The sequence below is a fragment of the Platalea leucorodia genome (genome assembly GCF_965183815.1).
Source record: "Platalea leucorodia genome assembly, chromosome: 11".
In the NCBI taxonomy this organism is placed as follows: domain Eukaryota; kingdom Metazoa; phylum Chordata; class Aves; order Pelecaniformes; family Threskiornithidae; genus Platalea; species Platalea leucorodia.
In genome coordinates this window covers 18,048,749-18,072,168 of record NC_138833.1, presented here as the reverse complement: position 1 = coordinate 18,072,168, position 23,420 = coordinate 18,048,749, and the positions used below count along the sequence as shown (strand labels likewise).

Here is a 23,420-nt window from a genome sequence, read left to right as displayed (position 1 = left end):
GCGGCAGGATGGCGCCGCGGTTCTGGGCGCTGCGGTGCTGCTCCTGCCGCCTCTTCCAGGTGCAGCAGGTGGGTGCGGGCCGGGCCGGGCCGGGGAGCGGGCCGCGGGCCGCGACTGACCCCCTCTGCGCCCTCCTAGGCCAAGCGGAGCGGCAAGTGGAGCTGCAGCGTGTGCGGCCAGCGGCAGGCGGTGCAGAAGGTGAGGGGCCGGGGCGGCCTCGGTGGCGGGACGGGGCGAGCCGCGGCGCTTCTGACACCGCCGCCGGGCCGGGGGGAGGCCTGTGTGGTGGCAGTGGGAAGGCCAGCGTGGTGGTGGATAGCCCTGTAGGGTGGCGGCGGGGAGCCCTGCCCGGCGGGGAGCCCTGCCCGGCGGGGAGCCCAGCGTGGCCGTTAGCCCTACCCAGGGCATCACACGCTCAGCCGTATGTGCTCGCTTTAGTTAGCGCTTCAATATTACCCAAGGTGAAGCCTCACTTTTTGCTGTTTCCTTCTGGCTGCTCCCTAAGCCTTGGTTGGTTGGTTTGTTTGTTTGTTTTTGCAGGTTTACGGCCAAGGGTCTGGCCTGGACTGTAGGCACCATGTCCAGAAATTAAACTTGCTGCAGGGTGAGGCGGAGGAAGCGATTGGTTGGACCTCTCGGTAGAGTGTTTCATCTTTATCTGGTTGTTTCGTTTGACGTGGTACAGTTGATGCACGTCTGCACGCATGGGGTGCCTGTTACCTGATCTGAACTCACAGGAGGGTTTTCTGTCCCGATGTAAAGCCATGACATGTGCCAGTTTTGTCATCACCTCATAGGAACAAGCTGTTTGTTGAGTGTAGTGTCCTGGCATGTTTCTTTTGACAAGGAGTTTTTTCAGATAAGTTTAGTTGATCAATAGTGCGTGTCGGTCAGGCTTTTACCCATTAAAATATACGCAACAGGGTTTGGCTGTTCTGTTTTGTTTATTTTTAAATTGGTCTTTCTTATTTACTGTTTGATGAGCTGACTGTGGAGGTGTCCATCTCACAGACTGACAAGCAGTGCAGAGGTGCATCCTCGGAGAGAAAATATCCTTCACTCTAAGCTGTTGCTACCCAGCTGTTGGCATTCAGGGCTTTCACACTGTGAATCTGTTGAGTAATTGCTGCTGCTATTGATATAAAGACTCGTTTAGTGCAGACATCTGGGTGTAATTCCTGCTGGGCTGGAAAATCTGAGTAGCACTTTCCTGTTTATTTCATTCCTGAATCTGTTTACAAATTGCCTAATCTTGAACTGGTCTTGAACTGGTCCAGCTTTCTTTTTACTCAAGGTTATTTTCAGACATCAGTCAAAGCTAGTTAGATAACGTAGTTGTGTATATGCAGCGCTTCAGGGTTAAGCTTTGGGAAGAAAACTCATTGTTTGTTCACTTTATCAAAAAGGTTGCTATTTCTACTCTCCAAACATTGTGAAATTCAAAACATTGTGAAATAACTTCCCTTTTTCCTTGGTTGCTTGGGATATAATTAGTGGGTTTAAGCTGTTGTCCCAAAAGACACGCTGTTATATCCCTAGTTATGGTCAACTAGAATTTATCATTTCATGATTAGTGGCTTTAGATCAAACTTGCTACCCTGTTTGTGTAGAAAGAATGAGGGCTACCCTCTAACTAGATTTTTTCAAGTATTTGGGCAATGTATCTTGCAAATCCGTTGTTTGACATCTGCTTTTCTATAGATCCTTTTTTTCTGACATGCCGCCTATCCAGTGTTCCTATCCATGCTTTCTATCCAATCCCTTGTGCTATGAATAGGTGATTTGAAAATTATAAATCAGACAGAAGCATGTTCTAGAAACTCTAGCTTAAACCTCTATTTTAGGTGCGTAGAAGAATCTGTAAACGACAGCAAAAATGTAGCAGCCCAACGTGAAGACTGTTCGGTCCAGCAGGTAAGATACCTACAAAGCGGAGGTAAATACCAACCCATGCTGACCGAGGTGAATCCAGGTGAAATCAGTGATCCCTTTACGTGGGTTCAGACAGCTGCAATAGCGCGTATAATGAGAGAGGCTCCAGCGAAGAGGATGAGATGTACACAGAAACTCTCTGCTCTACCGGGATACTGAACCTGGGAACACGACCTGGGAACATGTCCTAAACTGACTTGTGATTTGAGGCACTCAGCACATACATAACAATGCCAAAAATGAGAACCCTGTATTTTGCTGTTTTCAGTAATTCTCCGATGTTGTAGGAGGGAAGGGCAGAAGTCAGTCGCTGGAGTAAATATCTGGACAAGGACAGTGAAGATCAGGAAGATGGGGAGGAGGAGGCAGGTACAGAAAGGCAGCAGTTCTGTTCCCGGAGGAAGAACACTGTGGAAGAGCAAAGGTACAGAAAGAACTTCCTTTTTTTTTGTAATTCCTGTCCCCAAGTGGTGACATTTGGTTTGGAGGTGTGGGAGGTAGCTCATCTCTGATAGCTGAACAAAGTACAGGTTGCAGTGTACGACCTGAGCTGAGCAAGGATGTGGTATTTGGGGGTAAAACTTCTCTTATTGCTGGAGCCATGCATTTTATGAACATTCCTGGTGATTTGTGAAATAAGTTCACAGTGGAGCTGATCTGTCCTCTTTGTCTTGGCCAGGAAACACCAGAAGAGCTTCCTCTCCAGTGACGTTCAGGAGCATGCAGAAGAAAATGGAGTTTTCCAGCTTGCCTACCGAGCCAAAAAGGTTAAAACCTCTGAGGTATTTTAGTTGTAGAAGATGCTTCCTACCAGTAAAACAGAACAGTGTTCTCCTGACCTGTTTTGTGTCATCATAATTTTGAAGTTTTATGAGTCTTCCTCTGCTCTTCCGTTTGAATGACTGGGGAGGAGAAGAAAATTCTGTCAGGAGTTTCTCTCTGGAAGGTTTGTCAGACAAAAACAGTGCCAACTTGTGTAAGCTGAGTGGTTGAGCCGGACTCCTCTATCAGCACAGTTGCAAACTATGCTGCTTTGCCTTACTGAGCAGTGGCACCCGTGTAGTATGCGGTTATTTAGGCTACTGTGATTACCTGCAGTGCCATGAAGTTGGCCTGAGCCTTCACAGCCCCGAGTTCATAGGCCCACCCACCGCATCAGCCTCAGCTCTGCCTCAGCGGGCTGGTGAGAATCTGGGAGCAGCTGAAGGACCCGAGTGCTCTTTGCCTGCTTCTGTGCAGCTCGGCTGCGCATGCTGGATTTATAACCAAGCTCTCTTTCTTCTTACAGCGCAAGAAATGTGTAGTAGCAGTGCCTGCTCAAGATGACGGAGATGCTGCTTCTGAAGACAGTATGGTTCCTGTTGTCTGTGAGTCCGTAGTGCCTGAGGAGAATACACAAACCCCAACTGCTCATGCCAAGCCCTCGAAGTGGGAAAAATTTCTCTCATGTTCTGACAGCTACAGCAAAAATGCTGCCAGGGTTACCTTGCCATCACAGGAGGGCGGTGGAAGGTTGGCGCTACACAGCACCGCTGCAGCAGATGCTGGTATGGCCAGTAGATGCTCAGAACAGGCTGGAAAAACTCTACCTCAAGGAACGGGGTTTGAATTTAAAAAGCGTGTTGCTAGCACTGAGCAGCTTGCCTCGAAACTGCCTGGCGCCATGATGCCCAGCACCAGTTGCTCAGCTGAGGAGGATGTGGTGTTCAAAGAACCTCAAAGCCAATTGGTAAGGGCAGGATCTGGTGTCTTAGAGACCACTGCAGGAAGGTGCTGTTTGGATAGCGCGAGGAGGGCAAACACCCGTGTTAGCACCGGGCCAAAGCCTAGCAGTGTTTCTTCTGAACGCCTCTTCTGCACCGGTGAGGAGTTTGATGATGATCTCTGACAAGTTCAGGCATCTTTGGCATTGCTTTCTTGTTTGTCTCTATAATGTATTTGCTATGTTTTGTTCTGAGGCAAGGTTTTGACCTGAAGATGGCTTTACTCTAAGCCTTACAGAACTGCACTATTAAAGTTGTTTACTTGCTCTATGGCTGTGTTTGGGGGAAGGGTACGAGGCGGGAAGAGGCTGTTGCAGTAGGCAAGTACTAGGGTTACACAGTGTTGTCTAGCAACCTCAACAGCTAGAAGTAGGTCAGCTTGGGGGGGGAAGAAAGCTCCAAGGATTCCTGGCCAGTACAATTAAATTCTGTGATTAATTCCCCATTACAAGCTATAGCTTTTTTCCCCTGTGCTACCTCTTTGTTTAGATCTCCCATAGCAACCCTTTCTTCCAGAGCAGGCTTCAGAGCCAGCAAAGCATTTGCTTTCTCTCCAGGAGTGTAGCCCTAAGGGGGTACACCAAGGTGTGTGCAAAAAGGCAGGCCTACAGTCCTGGGCTGCCTCCCTTGCACAGGGAGCTGCTTGATGGAATCGCCTGCTCTTAGCCAAGTCCTTCCCCTCTTTTAACTAAGTAATCCAGCTGTGATACTTAAACACTCACACAGACTCATCACAGAAGTAGTATTTATTTTTCTTCCATTCTACAAGCACTTAGGAACATGAGACAGAACCCCTTAGCAGGAAGAAAGATGAACCGCTGTGTAAGTTGTACTGCATTGTTTGCTTTCAGTTAGAAGGGAAGTGCTTTTTGTTACACAGACCACTACAAGTGAGGTGGCTGCTTGGAATACTGGATGGCATCTAGCGCTGCCCCGATGTCACAGTTCTTTGTCTGCAGGAGTCGAGTGAGCCACCCACCCTCGTCAGAGAAGCCCATAGAGAGCATCTGGGACAGAGATTCGATGAGGCGAGGGTCTGCTTCTGTTAAGAGAAGAACAGTTTAAAGTTGAAATATTTCATGTAATTGGCAAACCAGCCACGGATTTAATACCATCGAGTAGGCAGGCTGGTACTAATTCTAGTAAATCTAGCATAGCTGGTTAAACGCTAGGGGACCTGCTCTCCTTTGTCTCCCGGGGGGGCAGATGTTGGAGGTAAGATAGATACATAACCAGCGAAGGAAACCGCTGAGTCAGACTCAGCTGGCCTTGCTGCAGGACTGTGCTGTTGACCTCAGTTAAGTGGCCTGCCATACTGTTACTGGTTCCCACCAGAAAAACAGTCTTAAAGTCACAGGATGTACTAGTCTGCATCCTGCATTAACGGGCTCTCTTGAAGAGTCCATAGCAAGGACGTGATTTAGGATCCACCTTTTTTCACATTGCCTGAATGGCATATTAGTCTAAGGTCAGAAGTCTTGTTAACTTAGCTGCCCACATGCAAGAGGAGAACCACCTGACTGTCCCTAACAGGGTGCAAGAGCTGCCCTTATAGCTGGAACTTATGTGACCTTGGTTTCTGCCATCTCTAACAGCAGGTCTGCTGATGTCAGGCAAGTTGGTGGTTCTTGAGTGAAAATTACTCTCGGTTATGAAACCTGCAAACATTCTCATACCTGGTGGGAGATGTGGGTAGAGTGCAGCTTCTCGCAGTCCTGTAGGGCCTGGCTGGGGAGGATCCTGAGATACATCCAGGGAGCTGGGACCCTCTGTCTCCGGCATTTGCAGAGACTGCAGTTCACCTGTGGAAGGATCCACTTCTTTGGAAGATAAGTGGGTCCAGTCCTCCTCGCCCCCTGATGAACTGCTGGACTCACTGTGTTCCTGAAATGGAAAGAAAAAAGGTCCAGGTGCTGCAGTGCTTTCCAGGTAGGATGCATGCTCCTACTATCTGCCTTTAATACAAAGAGTTACATCCACAAGAAGTCCCACCCACCACCTTTGCTGTAAACCTCTAAAGCAAAGGTGCTGTATATCACATAATCTGCTGACATCTTAATATTCAATCCCACAATGCATGCTAAATGATTATCTTCCTTTCCTCAGCAAGCACGTTAAATTAGTGCCACAGTTCTTGTACCTGGGACTGGAAGCTGCCGTCTTCCATTTGTGTGGGCACAGGATCTATCACCATGTCTTGTATCTGCTCTGCAACAGCATTGATTTCTGTAGCAGAATCTGTGTTATTCCAGTCTGGTTTGGTCTGAACATTCTGGTTGAGAGTGCTGCTGCTTGACTCGGCACTGTTCTTCTCTGGACTGGGAGACGCAGGAGTCACTTTGCTTCTCTGTCCTCCATGCTCCACATCAATATCAACTTCAATACCTAGAAATGCATTTGAGATGGAGGAAGTCTTACAGAGTTTTTTTTTTTTCCAAAGCACACTCCTAGAAGAGCATGGATCAATGCTAGTCTAAATGCTGTAAGGTTTCTGTAACCCTACAGTTTGCCATGTAACATGGAGGAATTAAAATGCAAAGCATTCTTTAAACAAAGAATAGTTAAGCACTAAATAGTCATCTTCCTCTAGACAGACAAGCCATACATTAGAGGGCCAGGGCAGAAGTTATCTATGTCCACATAAGCCAGGCAAAATCCTGAGTCACCACTGACTTAAAATTAGCGTTACAGTGGTGACATGTTAATGAAATCTTTCCTCATTTCCTTCCAAAGGAGACCTCTGAAAAGGTACTGAGTGGCTGTTCTAAGCCTAGGCATTACTAGTACCAGGAGTAAATTAAGCCTTCAAGGCTTAGAAGCATGAGGTAGTTCCGGTATCCGTCAACAGCTGACTGCTGCTCCTGTTAAAAGGACCTTTAAACCAGCCGCGGGGACTGGGATAACAAACTGCAAGTCACTTACCCAGGGGGCTCAGAAAAGCTGCAACACTCTCCCCAACATTCTTTAAGAAGGTGACATTGGGGTCCTGAGGCTGGCTGTTAGTAGAAGCTTCTAGAAAAACAATTTCTGTTAGCACACATAGCTCAGAGGGAAAGAGCACCTACAGAGTGTATCCCCACGAGATCTTGGTGCTCCTTTCCTGTCACTCACATACACTGCAGAACAGAGACAGTATAGACACAAAAACTATCTCTGAGCTATCTCTGGAACAGAAAACCAGTGGCATTAGCGTTGTTAAAGGCTCATTAGCCATGCTGAAAGGCGGATCTGGAGTAGTGACATGCTTGACCTAACAGCTCGGCTTGGTTTGGTTCCAGATAGGCTCTGCATCCTCATCTACTGCACGGGCCCACGCATGCCTTAAAATAATCCCACTCTGTGCTGAAAGGTGCTACTTATATTTCAAGCAAATTAGATTAGTTCCTATGTCTGTTTTTCCACCCGGATTCCACCCTGTGCTGCAGAACCTCAGCTACTCTGGCTCCGCCACCACCTTGTTTACCAGAGCAACTCCTCTTACCTTCTGCAGTGGGTGGATTGGAGGCTGCAGCACTGGCCTGGGCTTGTTCGGAGCTTTGGCATGGAGCTACAGGGCCGGGATATCCCCAGCAGTGCATCCACGGGAAGGGTGGAACACCATGCCGCATTTTTCGGAGCCAGCGTCCTCGGGGAATCCACTGTAAAGGGTAACGTTCATGTGACTCCGATCACACAGCCAGATTCTGAGTTACTGAAACTTCTGACTTAAATTTGAGGAATATCCCATTCCTTAGTTCCCCTCCATAGATTTTGCTCACCTCAAATGGTTTTAGCAGTGGGCTTTGAAACATCACCATGTTGTGCTCCTTGTGGATGCCTTTACCCTCGCAGGTGCTGCACAGGTCGTAGTCCGGACAGACAGTGCACTTGAACCTGGCACCCACCACCGGGCCTTCGCAGCCGTCACAGATGACATTGGGGTGCACCATGTCGCGGGGAGGCTCCTGGCTGCACTGCGCGCGATGTTCCCGCCTGCACTCCTTTTTCTCTGTTACGGAAAGGAAAGGACACTTTGCATCAGGAACGAGGTTACTATTTAAAGGCTGGAAATCGGGCAGAGAAGGAAGCACAAACAGCCCTTGTCAGAGCAGTATTGACTTACTCGGTTTATTTTTACACTGGCTGCCACACAAGAGCTGGGGGTATGTAAGAGACCTTAAACGAAGGGCTGAGGGGTTTTGCAAAGACGCCTGCTCCTCAAACTGAGCATGCCTTATCCTTAACAGTCTCTTGGCATGTTTATTTTAGATTAGTACTGCACTACCCCATTTGGCTTCTCGTCCTACCTTCCTAAGCACTGCAAGAACAAAACGTTTCTGGAGAGGGAGTTAGGAAGAAATGCCAGGAGGCACAACAGATGAGAGTGGGGACAACAGCGCTGGCTCCTGTGTTGGATGGACTGCAGCTGAAGCTTTGCAGGTACCTGCGTGAACAGAGGGGACCAGGGAGCAACTACGCACTGAAGATTAAGCTGGGATTAAGGCTGCCTAACACACTGTTGTGACTATTAAGGATACCGGCGCTAGTCTAGCATTTCCAGGGAGACGGCGTGACAACAGCGGCTCACGCTGGGCCAGCTGCGATGACAGGGCTGGGAGGAACCTTGCCATCAACACCCCACCTCAGCAGGGAGGATTCGCGTTCTGGGGTACCACCCTGCCCTTATTTAACCTCCCCCCGAAGGCTGCAGCTTACGCCGGGCCCCTGAGGACAAGGGCAAGGGCCAGGGCTCCGTCTCGCCTTTTCGGAGGCCTGCCGGCGAGCAAGGCCGGAGACCGGCTACCGCCCTTCGTTACCTTTGACGTAAACACGAAAGACACCGTCCTGCACGTAGGGCATCGCCATCTCCAGCTCCTCGTCGGTGGAAAAAGCGATCAGGTCCCCGTCTTCGTCTGGAAGGGGCAAAGCGCGGGATTAGGCGCCCGGTTCAGGCGTCGCGGGAGGGCGGCAGGGACCCCCCGGTCCCCGGCCGCCCCCTGCCCCGAGGCCTGGCCGAGCGCCCCCCCGCCGCCGCTCACCCTTGTAGTGCATGCGGAAGGCGGGCGGCGGCCCGGCCCGCAGCAGCCCCTGGAAGAGCTCGGAGACGCGGTCGTGGATGGCCTGGTAGCAGGCGGGCGGCGGCAGGGAGAAGCGGCGGATCTCGCGGGCCGCCTCCTCCTTGCCCAGCAGGTAGGCTTTCACCGTCAGCGCCGCCATGGCTGTGGCGCAGCAGGAATTGCCGGCGGGAGGGCGGGCGCGGCGGCGGCGGGCGGGCGGCGGGGCGGGAGCGGGCCGCGGCGCCGCCGCCTTATAGCGCCTCTGGCGGCAGGCCACGCCCCCCGCCGTCACGCCACGCCCCCGGCGGCACACACCCCCCCCGGCGGCAGGCCCCGCCCACGGGTGACACTCTCAGTGTGAGCGCCGGCATCAGGCTCCGCCCCCTTGCGCCTAAGCCCCGCCCCCGTGGCCGAGGCTCCGCCCCCCGGCGGGGGTCCCATCCGGCGCGGTGGCCGCCTTAGGGCTCTCGTTTCCCGCGGCGCCGGCGGGTGGGCGCCCCGCGGTTCGCCTGCTGCCGCCGGAGGCACCTGCGAGTGCTCGCAAACGCCCGCGTTCGCTCCCTGCCCTGCTCGCCCGCCGTGACTACCTGTGCCGGGGTTCGCATCCCCAGCTGCGGCCGGGGAGCGCGGCGGCCTCGGGGCGCGGGGCCGTACCGATCACAAAAGCACCTGCGGGGCCCGGGCAGCGGGGAGCAGGCGCGGCGTCGGTACCTCCTGGGCGGCCGCACGGCCTCCGAGGCCCACCGGCGGGGAGGCGCGACGGCGGGTGGCTGCGCGCCCGTCGCTGGTCCCCATCGCTGCCCGGCAGCAGCACTCGGCCACCCCAGTCCCGCTCGTCACCCCCGTCCTCCGCGTCGGGGCCAGCGGAGCCAGCCTTCGGCGGGGAGCCGCGTGCCTGCCCCGCTCCCACCGCAGCGGCAGGCCCCGTCGGAGGGGTTCGCGCTCTCAGCGGGGCGGGCATAAGTAACTCGTCAGCTAACGCTCTGCCCTCAACCCAGCGTTTCGGAAGGGGGGCTAAAAATAAAGATACTAGTATAAACACAGCTGACATTCAGGAGGATGTTCTGGGGGCTTTCCAAGTTGGTTGGCAGCGGTATTTTTTTGCAGATCAGATACGGTTGACAGGCCTCTTAATCTGGCCACAGGAGAGTCCAACTGGCAGAAGGCACCGTCTGCGCCATCCAAGTGTAATTAAATAAAGATGGATCAATGATTATTAGGTTCCTCGTTGGTGTTAATTTCCTCTCCCCCAAGGGCCTGACCACTCTGACTCTTGGTGACATCTTTCTTGGTTTAAGATAATAAAAACTTAGGAGAAACTGTGTAATGATGTATCATCTTCTGCAATCAAGAGAAGGATAAGTTTTAATTTCCACGATGGGGAGGTAGTTTATTTCTTGACCTAAAATATAAAACACTTGGCCTTCCGTATAGATAAATTTTTGGCATACGTGTGGCAATTTTGAAATCACGACGCTTTTCTGGAAAACAGTATTTACAGTGAAAAAGGTTGCCCTTTTTAGCTTAAAAAGTTTTCTAAGAATTTTGATTTCTAGGTATGACACGGCCAATATTCCACCGGGAAGCGATGAGTTAAAGTTTAAACATCAGCAGACTGAGGTTTAAACATGAATGATGCTGCAGAGGGAATCATTCACCGGGTTTTACAGCACGAGATATCGAAAGGTTTGGGCGCACAGCGAGGGCCTGTTGCACTCACCTTCCCTTTTGCCTCTTTGCCGTCTGTATCCTCATTTCTGAAAACGGCGGTGAAAGTTGCTGACTTGACATCGTTGGATTTTTTCTTTTCTCCCTAAAATCAGAAGAGGGACCGGCGGTGGCAGGGCGCGCGGTCCGGGACACTGCCGTTGTCCTATCTGCCTCGCCAAGCAGCACCTCCGCACGTCCATCTCGTGTCCTGTTTCTGAGGACCCTGATGGCCGCTTTTGGTCTCATTTATGGAGCCAGAGACTTGTATTTTGGGACCCAGCCCCAGCACACTCATTCCTTAGGCACCGAGTTGCTGCCATCCCGGACAGGACCCATTCCTTCCTCCCCCCTCCGTCGCTGCCCGGGTGTTGGAGGCACAGTGCGTTGTCCTCCAGTTGCTGGGTCTTTTCAAGCCAATTGTGTCTCCGGATTAATTGATTCTTTTATAATTATCAGGCGATGCACCAAATTAAAACCAGAAATCAAAGTTTTGCTCTGCGTGAACTTTAATCCAGTTGGTAAATATGGAAGGGGCCAAAAGCCAGAGGGAATTTCCCTTCTCCTGGTGGGGCGTGTTGAGTCACGCTCAGCTTTCTGGTCATGACATCATGCACTTCTACAAAACAGAAGGAAAACAAGGCTTTCACCAGCCTGCTGTTAGCTTAGCTCACCGATCACGGGACAGGGGTGAGCCGCCTCCTCCTCCTCGGGGTCGGGGATCTCCTCCCAGCGAGCCCTTCTCCTGCGCAGACCTGGCCCTTTCCCATTGCCCCCAGCCCTGGGATGTGCCCCCGGGCGGTCTCTCAGCCCCCTGGAGAGGCCGTGTGAGAAGCTGCGCTGTATTCCCACATATATTAACTTGGGATGTTTTCCCTCTGGTTGCTGGAGGATCTGGGTTTTGGCATTCTCAGCGTGAAGCACTGGCTGCGTCGATGTTTTCTTACGGTTCTTTAGGAATCCCATAGCATCACGGCAACCCCTGCCCAAAGAGCGGTTTGTCAGCCCTAGCTGCTGAGCAGCCAGCTTCACAGATGGATGTAGCAAAGGAACAGCAAAGGGGACGGGAAAAAAAGCTGTTCAAGTTTAAGATTTCAAGCTTGCAAAGGAAAGGCTCAAAAAGGAGCAATTAGCATCCCTGCAGTGCTCTGCTTTCTCTCTACACCCACTTTCTGCTGGGAAGTGTTTAAAAATATTTGGTGAGATTTTTGCTCCAAGGGCACGATCACCAGAAATGCTCCTTATGTCCAAAATTTTCATGTTCACAGTAAAGCCCTGGCAGGATGAAGGGGGGGGGGGGGGCCTGTCCAGTCTTTTCCTTGCTTGCAAACCGCAACAGAGGCTGCTGATGATTTTCCAGAGGGAATTCTCCCCCAAATCATCGCTCTCGCCTGGGGCCCCCGGCACTGCCCCGGCACCGCCGGAGGGCTGCCGTTTGGTGGGGAGGGGAGGGCTGGCCCCCGTGCACCCCCCGGCCCTGGCAGGACGGTGTGCGGTGACGGAGGGACGGCGCGGGGGCTCGCCGGGCTGGGCCGGGTGCCACGGTGCCCACGGTGCCGCAGGCTCCTTCCAGAGGCTTCTGGAGCGGTGCAGGGTCCTCGGGACGCGTCTGGTCAGATGCTGGTGAGTCAGCCCGCTCCCGTGACAGCGTCCCTCCTCCTCCAGCCCAGCAAAAACACTGTTCGCCGCCTCCGAAGCAGAAACCCTCCTTCCTGAGCAGTGCAGGCAGAAGGAAAACCAAGTGGGTTTTTTTGCTGTCTCATTTTTGAGGCTGAGTTTTACGAAAGGTTAACTCTGCCACGTCAGGTGTTTACACAGGCTCAGCACCGTTCCTCACTGGTGTGACATGAAACTTTTAAGGGCAGAAAACTCTGGGACAGTTTTTTTCGCTGAGACAAAGGAGCAGGTAGGGAAAACGGGTGGAGAGCAGGCACAAAGTACAGACACGGTCTGGGTGTCGTGCAAATACGTAAGGATTTCGTGTTCCCAAAGGCGAGAAGGAACTTTTTGCCACCTACACGAATTGCTCGGGGTGAGCGTTGCTTTGAGAACCCGACTCGTAGCTTTTGCCCTGAATGAAAGCATCAACGTGTCAACACATCGAGGGTGAGCACCCTGTCGTGATGCTCTTCTCTCGTGGCTAGGGAGAGTTTGGGAGCTTTTGTACTGCAGTGAAACAAGCCCTGGTGACGTTTGAACACAGAGACCTATAAAACACGTAGGAAATGAAGTTACTTTGTTTTATGAGAAAATAGCAAGGGCTCTTTGCTTAAAGCAGCGCAGGAAGGACCGAGCCCGACCTGCTCGCAGATGGGCCAGAGTCAAATGCCGGAGCCAAGCTCCTTAGAGAGCTTGACAAAATCAGCTGTAAATCTGGATTACATTTTATATCTAGACCTAATAGATATTTTCTCTTTCTAATTTTTGTTATGGCCTCAGGACCTGTGGATTGCTATTGGAGTGCTTTCTGTGGAAGGCCCTAATTTTTGCAATGTGCTCAGTTTTGCCAACATCAACCATCCAAAGATCATGAGATCCCCTTAAAAACCATCTTCCCTCTGTTATTTGCTGTTGGGGGTTTGAGTCTCTGCAGTTCACATTTTAAAGTTTGCTCTGCAAAAGGACCAAGGCTCAAAACTTGCTTTTTAAAAACAGAATAAAAGCCAAAACTGGGGTAGGTGGGAGGGACTTCAAGAATAAAAGTGAACTTTGCAGGTCTGATATAAAAAATCGCAAGTGCTGACAATTTTGCTGCATCCCTCATTTTTTTCCGGGAGAGCCCAAGGCTTTTGTCATGCGAGGGTGGTATAAAGCTCATTCATTTCCTGGGACTTTTATGAAGACAAAGTATAACAGCAGAAATGCGATTAAGCTTTATCCTTGGGAAAGAGTCTAATTAATTGTCTCGGGGAAATTATTAATGTTATTCTGTTCTCTTCTGCTGCAGACACACCACAGATCCCAAGCAGCAGGAGCGTTTTGCACAGCTGAAAATAAGCACCCAGCATCTAATGCACCAAAACGTGTTGTGTTATTTCTCTGAACTCTTTAGCGGCAGCAGGATTTCACACGCCTTTCCCACAAGCGGCTCTTACTTGTCTGCCACCTCTGGAGGGTTTTTGCCATTCATTCCTGTGAAGCCTCTGTTAGCTCCCGGGTTTAACACGTAGGTTTAGGGTGAGAAAGCAAGCAGGCTGGGTGGGACAGAGCTTCTGGGGCTTGTTTTGTTTGCTTTCCTGGTGGAAATGCTGTTGCTGGTGTGGTTGAGGCTTTAGCTGCAGCCACGGAGCGAGTCGGGGTGGGTGTGCTGGGCTGGGGTCTGAGCCCGGGGACGTGGAGCCGGGGTGGGTGTGCTGGGCTGGGGTCTGAGCCCGGGGCCGTGGAGCCGGGGTGGGTGTGCTGGGCTGGGGTCTGAGCCTGGGGACGTGGAGCCGGGGTGGGTGTGCTGGGCTGGGGTCTGAGCCCGGGGCCGTGGAGCCGGGGTGGGTGTGCTGGGCTGGGGTCTGAGCCTGGGGACGTGGAGCCGGGGTGGGTGTGCTGGGCTGGGGTCTGAGCCTGGGGACGTGGAGCCGGGGTGGGTGTGCTGGGCTGGGGTCTGAGCCCGGGGCTGTGGAGCCGGGGTGGGTGTGCTGGGCTGGGGTCTGAGCCCGGGGCCGTGGAGCCGGGGTGGGTGTGCTGGGCTGGGGTCTGAGCCCGGGGCCGTGGAGCCGGGGTGGGTGTGCTGGGCTGGGGTCTGAGCCTGGGGCCGTGGAGCCGGGGTGGGTGTGCTGGGCTGGGGTCTGAGCCTGGGGACGTGGAGCCGGGGTGGGTGTGCTGGGCTGGGGTCTGAGCCCTGGGACGTGGCTGCTCTCCATGGAGCCCACCAAGCGCCCAAGGGCCGGGCTGCCCTGAGGCAGGGGACGCGCCGCTGGCTCACGTTGTGCAGGTGGTGGTTGCTTGGGCAATGCCTTGCAAAATCCAGGTGAGGAAGCACAGACCCAGCCTCCCTCGATTTTATTTCAGTATTCCCGAGAGCGGCGTTCGGTGCATTTCCCTCCTCGGGGACGTGCCCGGTGTGAGCAGCGGTCTGTGCTGCGGCCCCGCAGCTCCTCGCTGTCTTCTGGCAGCAGAGGCAGGAACTTTTGGTGCCATCCAAAGGGCTCCCGCTGCTGATTTCCTTCCCAGATTTTCTCATCAGCAGGAGAGGCCATTTCAAGATTGGACTAAGTGTGGTTTATTTTATAAATCAGAGAAAAGCCTAAGGACACAGGTAGGGACAAGACCATCTCCTGCAGAAATGGGCGACCTGTGCTTTTCCTCACACACGTTTACGGCTTCCAACGAGGCACACGTACCCCCCAGAGCACCTCGAGGTGCACCCACCCCTCCTGGGCGCCGAGCTCCCTTCACCCCTCGCCTTTCCAGAAGGAAACGGAGCGGAGGCTTGAGGACCCCTTTGCCAGAATTTCCCCGTTTCAGACGGATTCCCGCCTCGGCTGGAGCGCTGCCCGGAGGAGACGTGCCTGCGGAGCCTGGCTGGCTCCCAGCGCATCCCTGCCTGCCGCCTGGGCCGGCGCCGAGGCTGCGGCCGAGCATCGCCGAGCGCCTCCATCGCCGCTCCTGCCTCCGGCGCTGGCACACGCTTCGCTTTACGTTACTCCCTAATTGATCCAAACATTTTGAGCAACAGACTTTGATCGCTGGAAGCCAGTCCCGCAATATTTACACATCTGAGAAATATATACTTACAAAAAGAGGTCCGGGGAATGGAAGATGACAACTTCAGCCAGAGGAATGACGTACCTGTGTACGGGGCACACGAGCTGCCGCCTCCTGTTCGACCTCACGAACAACCGCGGGAGTAAGTTCAGGGGATGGAGATACGTAAACTCAGCATTTCGAACCCGACCTCGCTGTACAGCTCCTCCTAGTCTATAATGAAATAAAGCCAGACCCATTAACAGAAGAAAACATGAGCAAAATAATTTTTAAATCTGATTTCTTCTGCCCTTCATCCAGGCGAGCAGCTTGAGGCCGTAACCCCTGAATGCCAGGTCCTTTGGAAGAGCGATGATGTCCTTCCAGGCGGCAGCTTCCATTTGCGATATTCATCTGGCATCGATTTTCGCCCAACAAACATTAGATGCTGTTTCCGTAACCCAGAAGAAACGCGTCTGTGGAAACGGCAGGAATATGGGGTGCACGGCTACGGGGGCTGCTGCCCCCGGCCTCGTCCTGCACCGCCCCCGCCTGCGCACAGCCCCCGCGCGTGGGGACACGGGGACGCCCCGCGCACGGGGGCTGAGCACCCACCTCCCTACAGGCACCGCGCGCACCCCGGGCGCGGAGAGCCGGTTCCGCAGGGCCCGGTGCACGGGGACGCCGACGCACGGGGCCACGCGCACCCCCGAGCCCAGAGATGCGTGCTGCCCCGTGCCTAGGTACCGCTGCGTGCGCACACAGGCATACGGACCCGGACACACGTACACACACACGCACAGACATATGGACCCAAACACGTGCACACACACACGCACAGACATACGGACCCAGACACGTGTACACACACTCGCACACAGACATACGGACCCGGACACATGTACACACACTCGCACAGACATACGGACCCAGACACGTGTACACACACACGCACAGACATACGGACCCAGACACGTGTACACACACATGCACACAGACATACGGACCCGGACACATGTACACACACACACAGAGACATATGGACCCAAACACATGCACACACACACACGCACAGACATATGGACACAGACACGTACACACACATGCACAGACATGGACACAGACACATATACACACACACACACACACAGACATACGGACCCAGACACATGTACACACACACACACACACACACAGAGACATACGGACCCAGACACGTGTATACACACACACACACACACACACACACACAGACATACGGACCCGGACACACGTACACACACGCACACACAGACATACGGACCCAGACACGTGTATACACACACACACACACAGAGACATACGGACCCAGACACGTGTACACACACATGCACACAGACATACGGACCCAGACACGTGTATACGCACACACACACACACACACAGACATACGGACCCGGACACACGTACACACACGCACACACAGACATACGGACCCAGACACATGTACACACACACACACACACAGAGACATACGGACCCAGACACGTGTACACACACATGCACACAGACATACGGACCCAGACACGTGTATACGCACACACACACACACACACAGACATACGGACCCGGACACATGTACACACACGCACACACAGACATACGGACCCAGACACGTGTACACACACACACACACACACACAGAGACGTACGGACCCGGACACATGTACACACACGCACACAGACGTACGGACCCAGACACGTGTACACACACACACACACACACACAGAGACGTACGGACCCGGACACATGTACACACACGCACACAGACGTACGGACCCAGACACGTGTACACACACTTGCACACAGACATACGGACCCAGACACACGTGCACACGTGCACACACAGACATATGGACCCAGGCGTGCACACGTGCGCACACGTGCACAGACCCGCGAAGGCACCCGTGGGTGTATAGCATCTTCATACGGACATCCACATGTGCACCAGCACGCACGGGTACATCAATGAGCCACGTATATAGGTATGGGTGTTTATGTATGTAGCCATGAACGTGCACACACGTACACACGTGCACACGCATGCACATGCATACACGGACACACACGGACACACACACAGTCTCTCACACACTCACACACTCATACACACACACTCATGCACACACACTCACTCATACAGACTCGCACTCCCATACTCACACTCCCACACACACTCCCACACTCACACACACTCTCACACTCACACACACACACTCTCACACACACTCCCACACACACTCCCACACTCACACACACTCTCACACTCTCACACACACTCCCACACACTCACACACTCACACTCACACACTCACACACACACTCACACTCCCACACTCACACACTCCCACACACACACACTCACACACACTCACACTCACACTCACACACTCACACACACACTCACACTCACACACACACACACACTCACACACTAACACACACTCACACACACACACACACACTCACACTCCCACACACACACACTCACACACACACACACACACACACACTCCCACTCCCGCTCCCCCCCTCCCCCCCCCCCCCGCTGCCCGCGGCGGCCCCGCACTCCCCCACACGGGGGCGCCCTCCGCCCGCCGCCGCCCCGCCCCTTGGCCCCGCCCCTTAGCAACACCCCCCTTGGCCCCGCCCCTTAACAACGCCCCCTTGGCCCCGCCCCGCCCCGCCCGCCCCGGCGCGGCCCGGCCCGGCGCGGCCCGGCGCGGGCGCTGCATGCGGGCGGGCGGGCGCTTCGCCCCGCTCCGCTCCGCTCCGCGCTCGCCGGGGCCCCCGGGGCCGCCGAGGCCGCGCCGCGCCGCGCCCGGGACATGCGGCCGCCCCCGCCGGCGAGGAGGCGATGAGGCTCCGCAGCGGCACGGCGCTCACGCTGCTGCTCGGCTGCCTGTGCGCCCTGCTCTCGCTCTCCTGGTACGGAGCCTTCGGCGGGCACAAAGGTAAGGGGGCTCGGCCGCCTCCGCCCGGGGAGCCTGGGGCCCCGCCGCCGGGGCTTGAGGCTGGGAGGGGGGGGGCGCTCCGGGAGCCGGGCCCGGCGGGACCGCGGTGGGATGCGGAGCCGGGGGGGATGCTGCGATCCCGGGGGGTGCTGACGGGCAGGATCCTGCTGGAGCCTCTGGGATCCGGACCCGGCGGGGTCCTGTGCGCCCCTGGCCCCGCGGGACCGTGGCCCGTGGGACCCGCGGTGCGGGCGGCCCCGGGGGTCCCTGCTCGGCCCCGGGGGTCCCTGCTCGGCCCCGGGGCGCCGGCGAGGGGTCGGGGTGCGGGGTGCGGGGCGGGCTGTCGTCTGGGTCGGGGTGCGCCGGGCTTCGCCTGGGCGATGCGCTGCTTTGCACCCCCGCCTTTATGGCGAAACCTTCGCGGGCGATGGGAACCACGCAGGTTAAATCCGTGTGGGGAGGTGGTGATGCCAGCAACTGGGGGAGCCCCTGGGCTGGGGGGGTCTCAGGGCAAACTGGAGGGAAATCTGAGCAGCCCTGGCCTCCCCACGCCACACACGGCTCTTGCGGCTCGATGCTGAGTCCATAACTTCAGTGCATGTGGGACGGGTGCGAGGGCTGCCGGCTTCGGCACTTAAATATCGGTGCTGGTTTTGCACCGAGTAGGTGGGTGCAAAGCAGGGGTGCGGGGCCCCGTCCCGTCGAGGCTGCGGGGAAATCCCGCGCAGGTATCGCAGAGATGCTCGCCGCTGGTTTTTCCTGACAACATAATAGCTGCTTTTCCTCATCCTGTCGCTCACTAAAGCAGCGCACCGGATTTATCCTGGCCTGGAGGTCAATTCTGGTAGTTGCTTCTGAATTGCCTGTCTGTCTCATGTATGGGTGTGCAACCTCTCACACCCGTGCTAGTCCCTCAGCTCTGCAGTTCCTGCAATTTCAGGGGTCGTTAAAGGCGGGCGGTCCGGCCGTCCGGCCCTTGACCCTCTCTTCCCGCTCGCCATACAAGCATCTCTCCCCGCTACAGGTGAGAAGCAGCTTTTGCTGAGTGTAAGGTGTGACTTGACGGCGTTGCAATCCCGCGGCACGCCACGCGCAGTCACAGGGTGCAGCTTTTGCGTGGTGCAAAGCTGGGGACAGGGGAGGTCATTTTGGCTCCGATGGGCAGGATGACATGAGCCCATGTTGGTGCCCGTCCAGCCCAGCCCCTTCCCTGGGAGCAGGGCAGGAGCGCCGGGGACGTGCCGTCTTCTCCTGGCAGCTGCGGGCATCTGACGGGCAGCTGCTTGGGCTCCTCTGCCTCGTTCATCAGCTGAAGCGCTCTCCTCCCATGCTGCTAACGTGGTTTAAATCCCACCAGAGCTGCCTCCTCGCAGAGGTTTGGGTGACGGGCGTTTGCCACGCAGGGGTCCCGCCGGTGGATCAGTTAGCTTCTGCCGGTGAGATTTTTAGCTGGACAAAATGTTTGCACAACCAGGTGGTGTTGTATGCGCTTTCAGCCAGATACGCTAGATCGTGGTGAGTTGTGCAGGGACAGAGGAGCGCTCTGAGAGCTGCCTTCTTGTGGTTACCGCTGAGCAGTTGCTTTGCTCGTAGCTCCCTCCCATAAATGAAGTGAAACCAGCGTGCGGTGCTGCACGGGCTCCGAGCAGCCACTCCTGTTTTCTGAAGCAGGGTGGCCAGCCCCGCTGGGTAGTCTGTGCCGTCCTTTGACTCAATTTTGTTTTTTAACAAGTCACTTTTCCCCATTGCTCATTCAAGTGCCAAAATAGTAACCTTGGGTACCACTGTCCCTGTCCTTCTTGGTAGGACCCTCCCTGGGGTACGTTTTCCTCTGACAGCAGCAGATTGTCACTTGCAAACAGCGATTGCTACGAGAGGTCACAAATAACGCGGGTCAGGCTGTGTCAGCACAGCAGGTTTCCGGCTGTTATGGTCATTTGCGTATCGGGCTGTTATTCAATACAGAGCTGGAGAAGACCTTGAGAGGTCATTCAGTCCACCTCCTGCCTCCACGCAGGATCGGTGATAACCAGCCCCTTCCTGACAGATGTTTATTGTATTCATTCTTAAAAACCTCCGATGACAGAGACGCCTGAGCTCCCCGGACAATCTGTTTGACATTTAGCAGCCCTGCCATTAGATTTTTCTTACAGTCTGAACAGAAATGTCTTTTCCTTCAGTTTGGTTTCATGATTGCTCTTCTTTTTCCATTTATTGGGCACAGGCAGAAAAGTTCCTTCCTTCTTCACAGGAGCCTGTTAGATATTTGGAAGTTGCTACTGTGTCTCCCCTTATTCCCTGCTAATGTAGATTAAACCATGTTGGTTCCTTTGGTCATTCTTTTTATGTCATGTGTTCTCGGTCTGCATTTGTTCATGTTACTCCCTTCTGGACCATCACCCTTTGTGAAGGGTGATGTTTAACCTAAGATACAGGACTGAAGTCACTGCCTTATTCTCACTCAGCAGAATAAGGGATTACTTCAGGTCTTTTACATACAGTGATCCTGTTTATACATCCCAGTGTGTTTGCTTTTTACTTTTGCCACAGATGACTCGTGTTTCTTTTTTTTTTATCCCATTGACCCTTCAGCCATTCTTCTCCAGAACTTTTCCTGCTTTTCATTCCTCATCTTGTATTTGCCTGGTTAATTATTCTTACCATATCACATTACCTCACGCTTGTCCTTGTTGAACTGCATCCTTTTTTTTTTCAGACTGCTTCTTCTAAAGTGTCAGGATTGTTTTGAATTCTGATCTTGTCCTCCTGCGTGCTTGCAGTCCTTCTCGGCTTGGTGTAGCCTTCAAAGGCAATCAGCACGTTTTCTCTGCCATCGGCCAAGTCGTGGATGAAAACACCGAGCGGTATCAGATCTGGGATGGGTTCTCCTGGAACCCGCTTCGGTAAGGTCCTCCCGGTCTGTGCTCAAAGAGCAACAACCGGTTCACCGGTGGTCTTCTCCGCAGTGGTGCACCCACCTCCAGGTGGCTCAGTCCAGCCCTTGCGTCCCTAGCTGTGTTATGGGGATGTCCCGTGAGACACTATCAGAGGTGTCTCTGAAATCTTTGTTTCTTCTCCCCTTCCTACAAGTCCTGGCACCCTGTCACAGGAAAAAATATGATAGATTTGATGTGATTTGTTCTTGATAAACAGAGGTTAGCTCTTGCTCAAGTTCTCCTCGTCTTCTAAGCACTTCAACTGAAGTTAAGCTGATTATTCTGTAATTTCCTGCAGCCTCCTTATCGTCATTTCCTTATTTTTCAAAGACAGGCTTCGTGTTTGCCAGTCCTCTGTAACATCAGCCATCCTCCGTGAGTGGCTGGAGACAATTCCTGGTGATCCTGAGCTGCTTGTGTTGTTGCGTTTTGGGGAAGGCTGGCAAGGTGTCCGCATTGCCTCCGATGGGGAATAAAATGATAAAAACACACATGTAAAGCATTGCAGAGCCTGCTTGTCTTCCCGCTCTGTGTTGGGAGGACAAAACAATTAGTCAAAAGAAAATAAACCAGGGCAAACCAGCTCTAGAGCTGCTTTTCTGTGACCGATGCAGGGTTTGTTTACCCGCTAATGGTGTTTTGCCACGCTGTGGTTATTAGTAAAGTTTTGACTTTGTGGTCTGCAAAAACAGATGCTGCTTCTTTCCAATTATAAACAAGGTTTGAAATAGCCTGCTGGAGTAGGAAGAGAAGGGCAGCCTCAAATAGCACAACCAGTCACCCAGGCGGCCGATGGCCAGCATCACGGGGTGGTTCGGAGCTGGACCACGTGCTGTGCATCACGGTGGTGGGTGTCTTGGCCAAAGTTTAATATTCTCTCTTTGCTGATTTTAGGTTTAAGTGCGGTTTAACTTTCAAAACCCAACAGCTGCCTTGGAAGATGCTCTTCTGTAACCTGCCATCGTGAGGCGGACCTGTAGGGTTTAACTGTGGAGGGCGACCTGCAGTCGGAGGATCAAGCCTTTGGGAAGGCACGGGCAGGCTCGGGCATTAGCACGCCCGACGTGAGGATTACAGGGGGTGTTTTACTGAGGGCTCAGTAAAACGGAGAAGCTTTCATGACTTTAGATAGTCACAGGTGCAGATGGGTCGAAGGCAAACAATTTAACCTACCTGCAATTAAATTGTTGTGGTTTTCTTCTTTCCAATGATGAAAACTGTTCAGCTCACATCCATAATGTTTGTTCTCATCTTGACTGACCGACCAGCCATGTACTGTCTTTCCAGCCCTTCTCTTTGCCCCTTGCAGCCTACTCCAGAGCCATAAATGCTGCAGGATATTTGGTTTTTAAGTGTGTGTTTGGTTTGTTTTTTTGGGTTTTTTTTTTAATCAAATAGGAAATTCTAAACCTCGTATGAACCTTTTAGGAGACTCCTGACATGCTGCCCCTTGCAAGTGCTGCGTTTTGAGGTTGGGATTGCACCTCTGGGGCACAGCTGCGCAGCTCAGGTAGGCTCTGTACCCATGCTGCCTGTGCAGGCATCCCCTGGCAGGTTTTTTTTCCCTCAAATTTTCATGATTTATAGTTACCCAGTACCAGCCAGCTCCAGGTTTCCACTGTAAAACCACAACTGCAGGCACCTCCATACCTGTAGATTTGCCTGCAAAGTGGGGTTGCTCTTTGCATAGTAGGTTCTCACCCCTAAGATCAGTTTTGATTGTGCGGTGTTTTGGATGTCCATCCCGTGGGAACTGTTCTTCCCGTGGGCCTTGGGAAAGCGCTTCAGAGTAGATGCGCACAGCTCCTTGAAGGACTCGCCACTGGCATCCCGGGCGGGTATCTCGGCGCAGGTCTGAGCGTGAGGTCCCTCCCTTGACTTGCAAACGTGGTGGGGAGCGGGATGCCGGGGTGTTGGTGGTCACGGGGCACTGGCTGCAGCGTGGATGTTGCTCCTGTGCCTGTTGCAGCGGGGCGGGCTCAGGCAGCGTCTCCGTAAAGAAATATTGCTTGCTCCGTGCCGCGCACAGCGGGATGCTCTGCTTGCTCGGGGTGTCCTTTGTGAGAAGCAGACTTTGTCCCGGAGGGACGTTCCTCTGAGCGTGTTTACAAAGTCTTCTTATATAATGCATAAAAGCCATGAACGCTAATCCGCTCTAGAAGCAGCAGAGTCAAAGCTTGTGATACTGCTAAATACGAGCCGTATCTTGCGGCATGCGGGGGTTCCCGCTGCTTTTTCACTTCTGTTACCCGCACCGGCTTGACTTCAGGTTTTTGTAGTTTCTTTGAGGTCTTGGGCACAGGCTGCAGCCAGACGGGTGTGAGTGAAAGCCCTGGTCTGAGCTGGCGTCGCTTCTCTGCAACCCTTGGAAGCGT

The 23,420-nt window shown here is 53.8% G+C and overlaps 3 protein-coding genes across 7 annotated transcripts in view; 2 read left to right on the top strand and 1 right to left on the bottom strand.

The window, feature by feature from the left end:
- Nucleotides 1-8: 8 nt before the first annotated feature.
- MRNIP (MRN complex interacting protein) lies at nt 9-5,375 on the top strand (the record flags this gene model as incomplete). Of its 4 annotated transcripts, none has more annotated exons than XM_082324261.1 (8): nt 9-68; nt 139-198; nt 541-638; nt 1,845-1,914; nt 2,220-2,356; nt 2,612-2,714; nt 3,221-3,479; nt 5,291-5,375. In XM_082324261.1, the coding sequence occupies 8 exons, from the start codon at nt 9-11 to the stop codon at nt 5,329-5,331; spliced, it is 828 nt and encodes a 275-aa protein (XP_082180387.1). In that variant the 3' UTR covers nt 5,332-5,375. The 4 variants fall into 4 exon arrangements, with proteins under 4 accessions (XP_082180387.1, XP_082180386.1, XP_082180384.1 ...); XM_082324260.1 differs by having other exon boundaries at nt 2,612-2,699; nt 3,221-3,794; nt 5,291-5,363; XM_082324258.1 differs by having other exon boundaries at nt 3,221-3,794; nt 5,291-5,363.
- Nucleotides 4,424-8,957, bottom strand: SQSTM1 (sequestosome 1). Of its 2 annotated transcripts, none has more exons than XM_082324256.1 (8): nt 8,714-8,957; nt 8,492-8,587; nt 7,454-7,683; nt 7,177-7,333; nt 6,618-6,707; nt 5,836-6,080; nt 5,372-5,579; nt 4,424-4,737 (listed from the first exon to the last, which is right to left on the bottom strand). In XM_082324256.1, exons 1-8 carry the CDS (start codon nt 8,889-8,891, stop codon nt 4,580-4,582), a joined length of 1,362 nt encoding a protein of 453 aa, XP_082180382.1. In that variant the 5' UTR covers nt 8,892-8,957; the 3' UTR covers nt 4,424-4,579. The 2 variants fall into 2 exon arrangements, with proteins under 2 accessions (XP_082180382.1, XP_082180383.1); XM_082324257.1 differs by having other exon boundaries at nt 6,618-6,704.
- Nucleotides 8,958-17,870: 8,913 nt separating this feature from the next.
- MGAT4B (alpha-1,3-mannosyl-glycoprotein 4-beta-N-acetylglucosaminyltransferase B) overlaps nt 17,871-23,420 on the top strand; it is a 52,391-nt gene continuing 46,841 nt past the window's right edge. Inside the window, exon 1 of the mRNA XM_082324408.1 lies at nt 17,871-18,109. Coding sequence (XP_082180534.1) covers nt 18,013-18,109 — 97 coding nt within the window. The 5' untranslated portion in view covers nt 17,871-18,012. The remainder of the gene's footprint in view (nt 18,110-23,420) is intronic.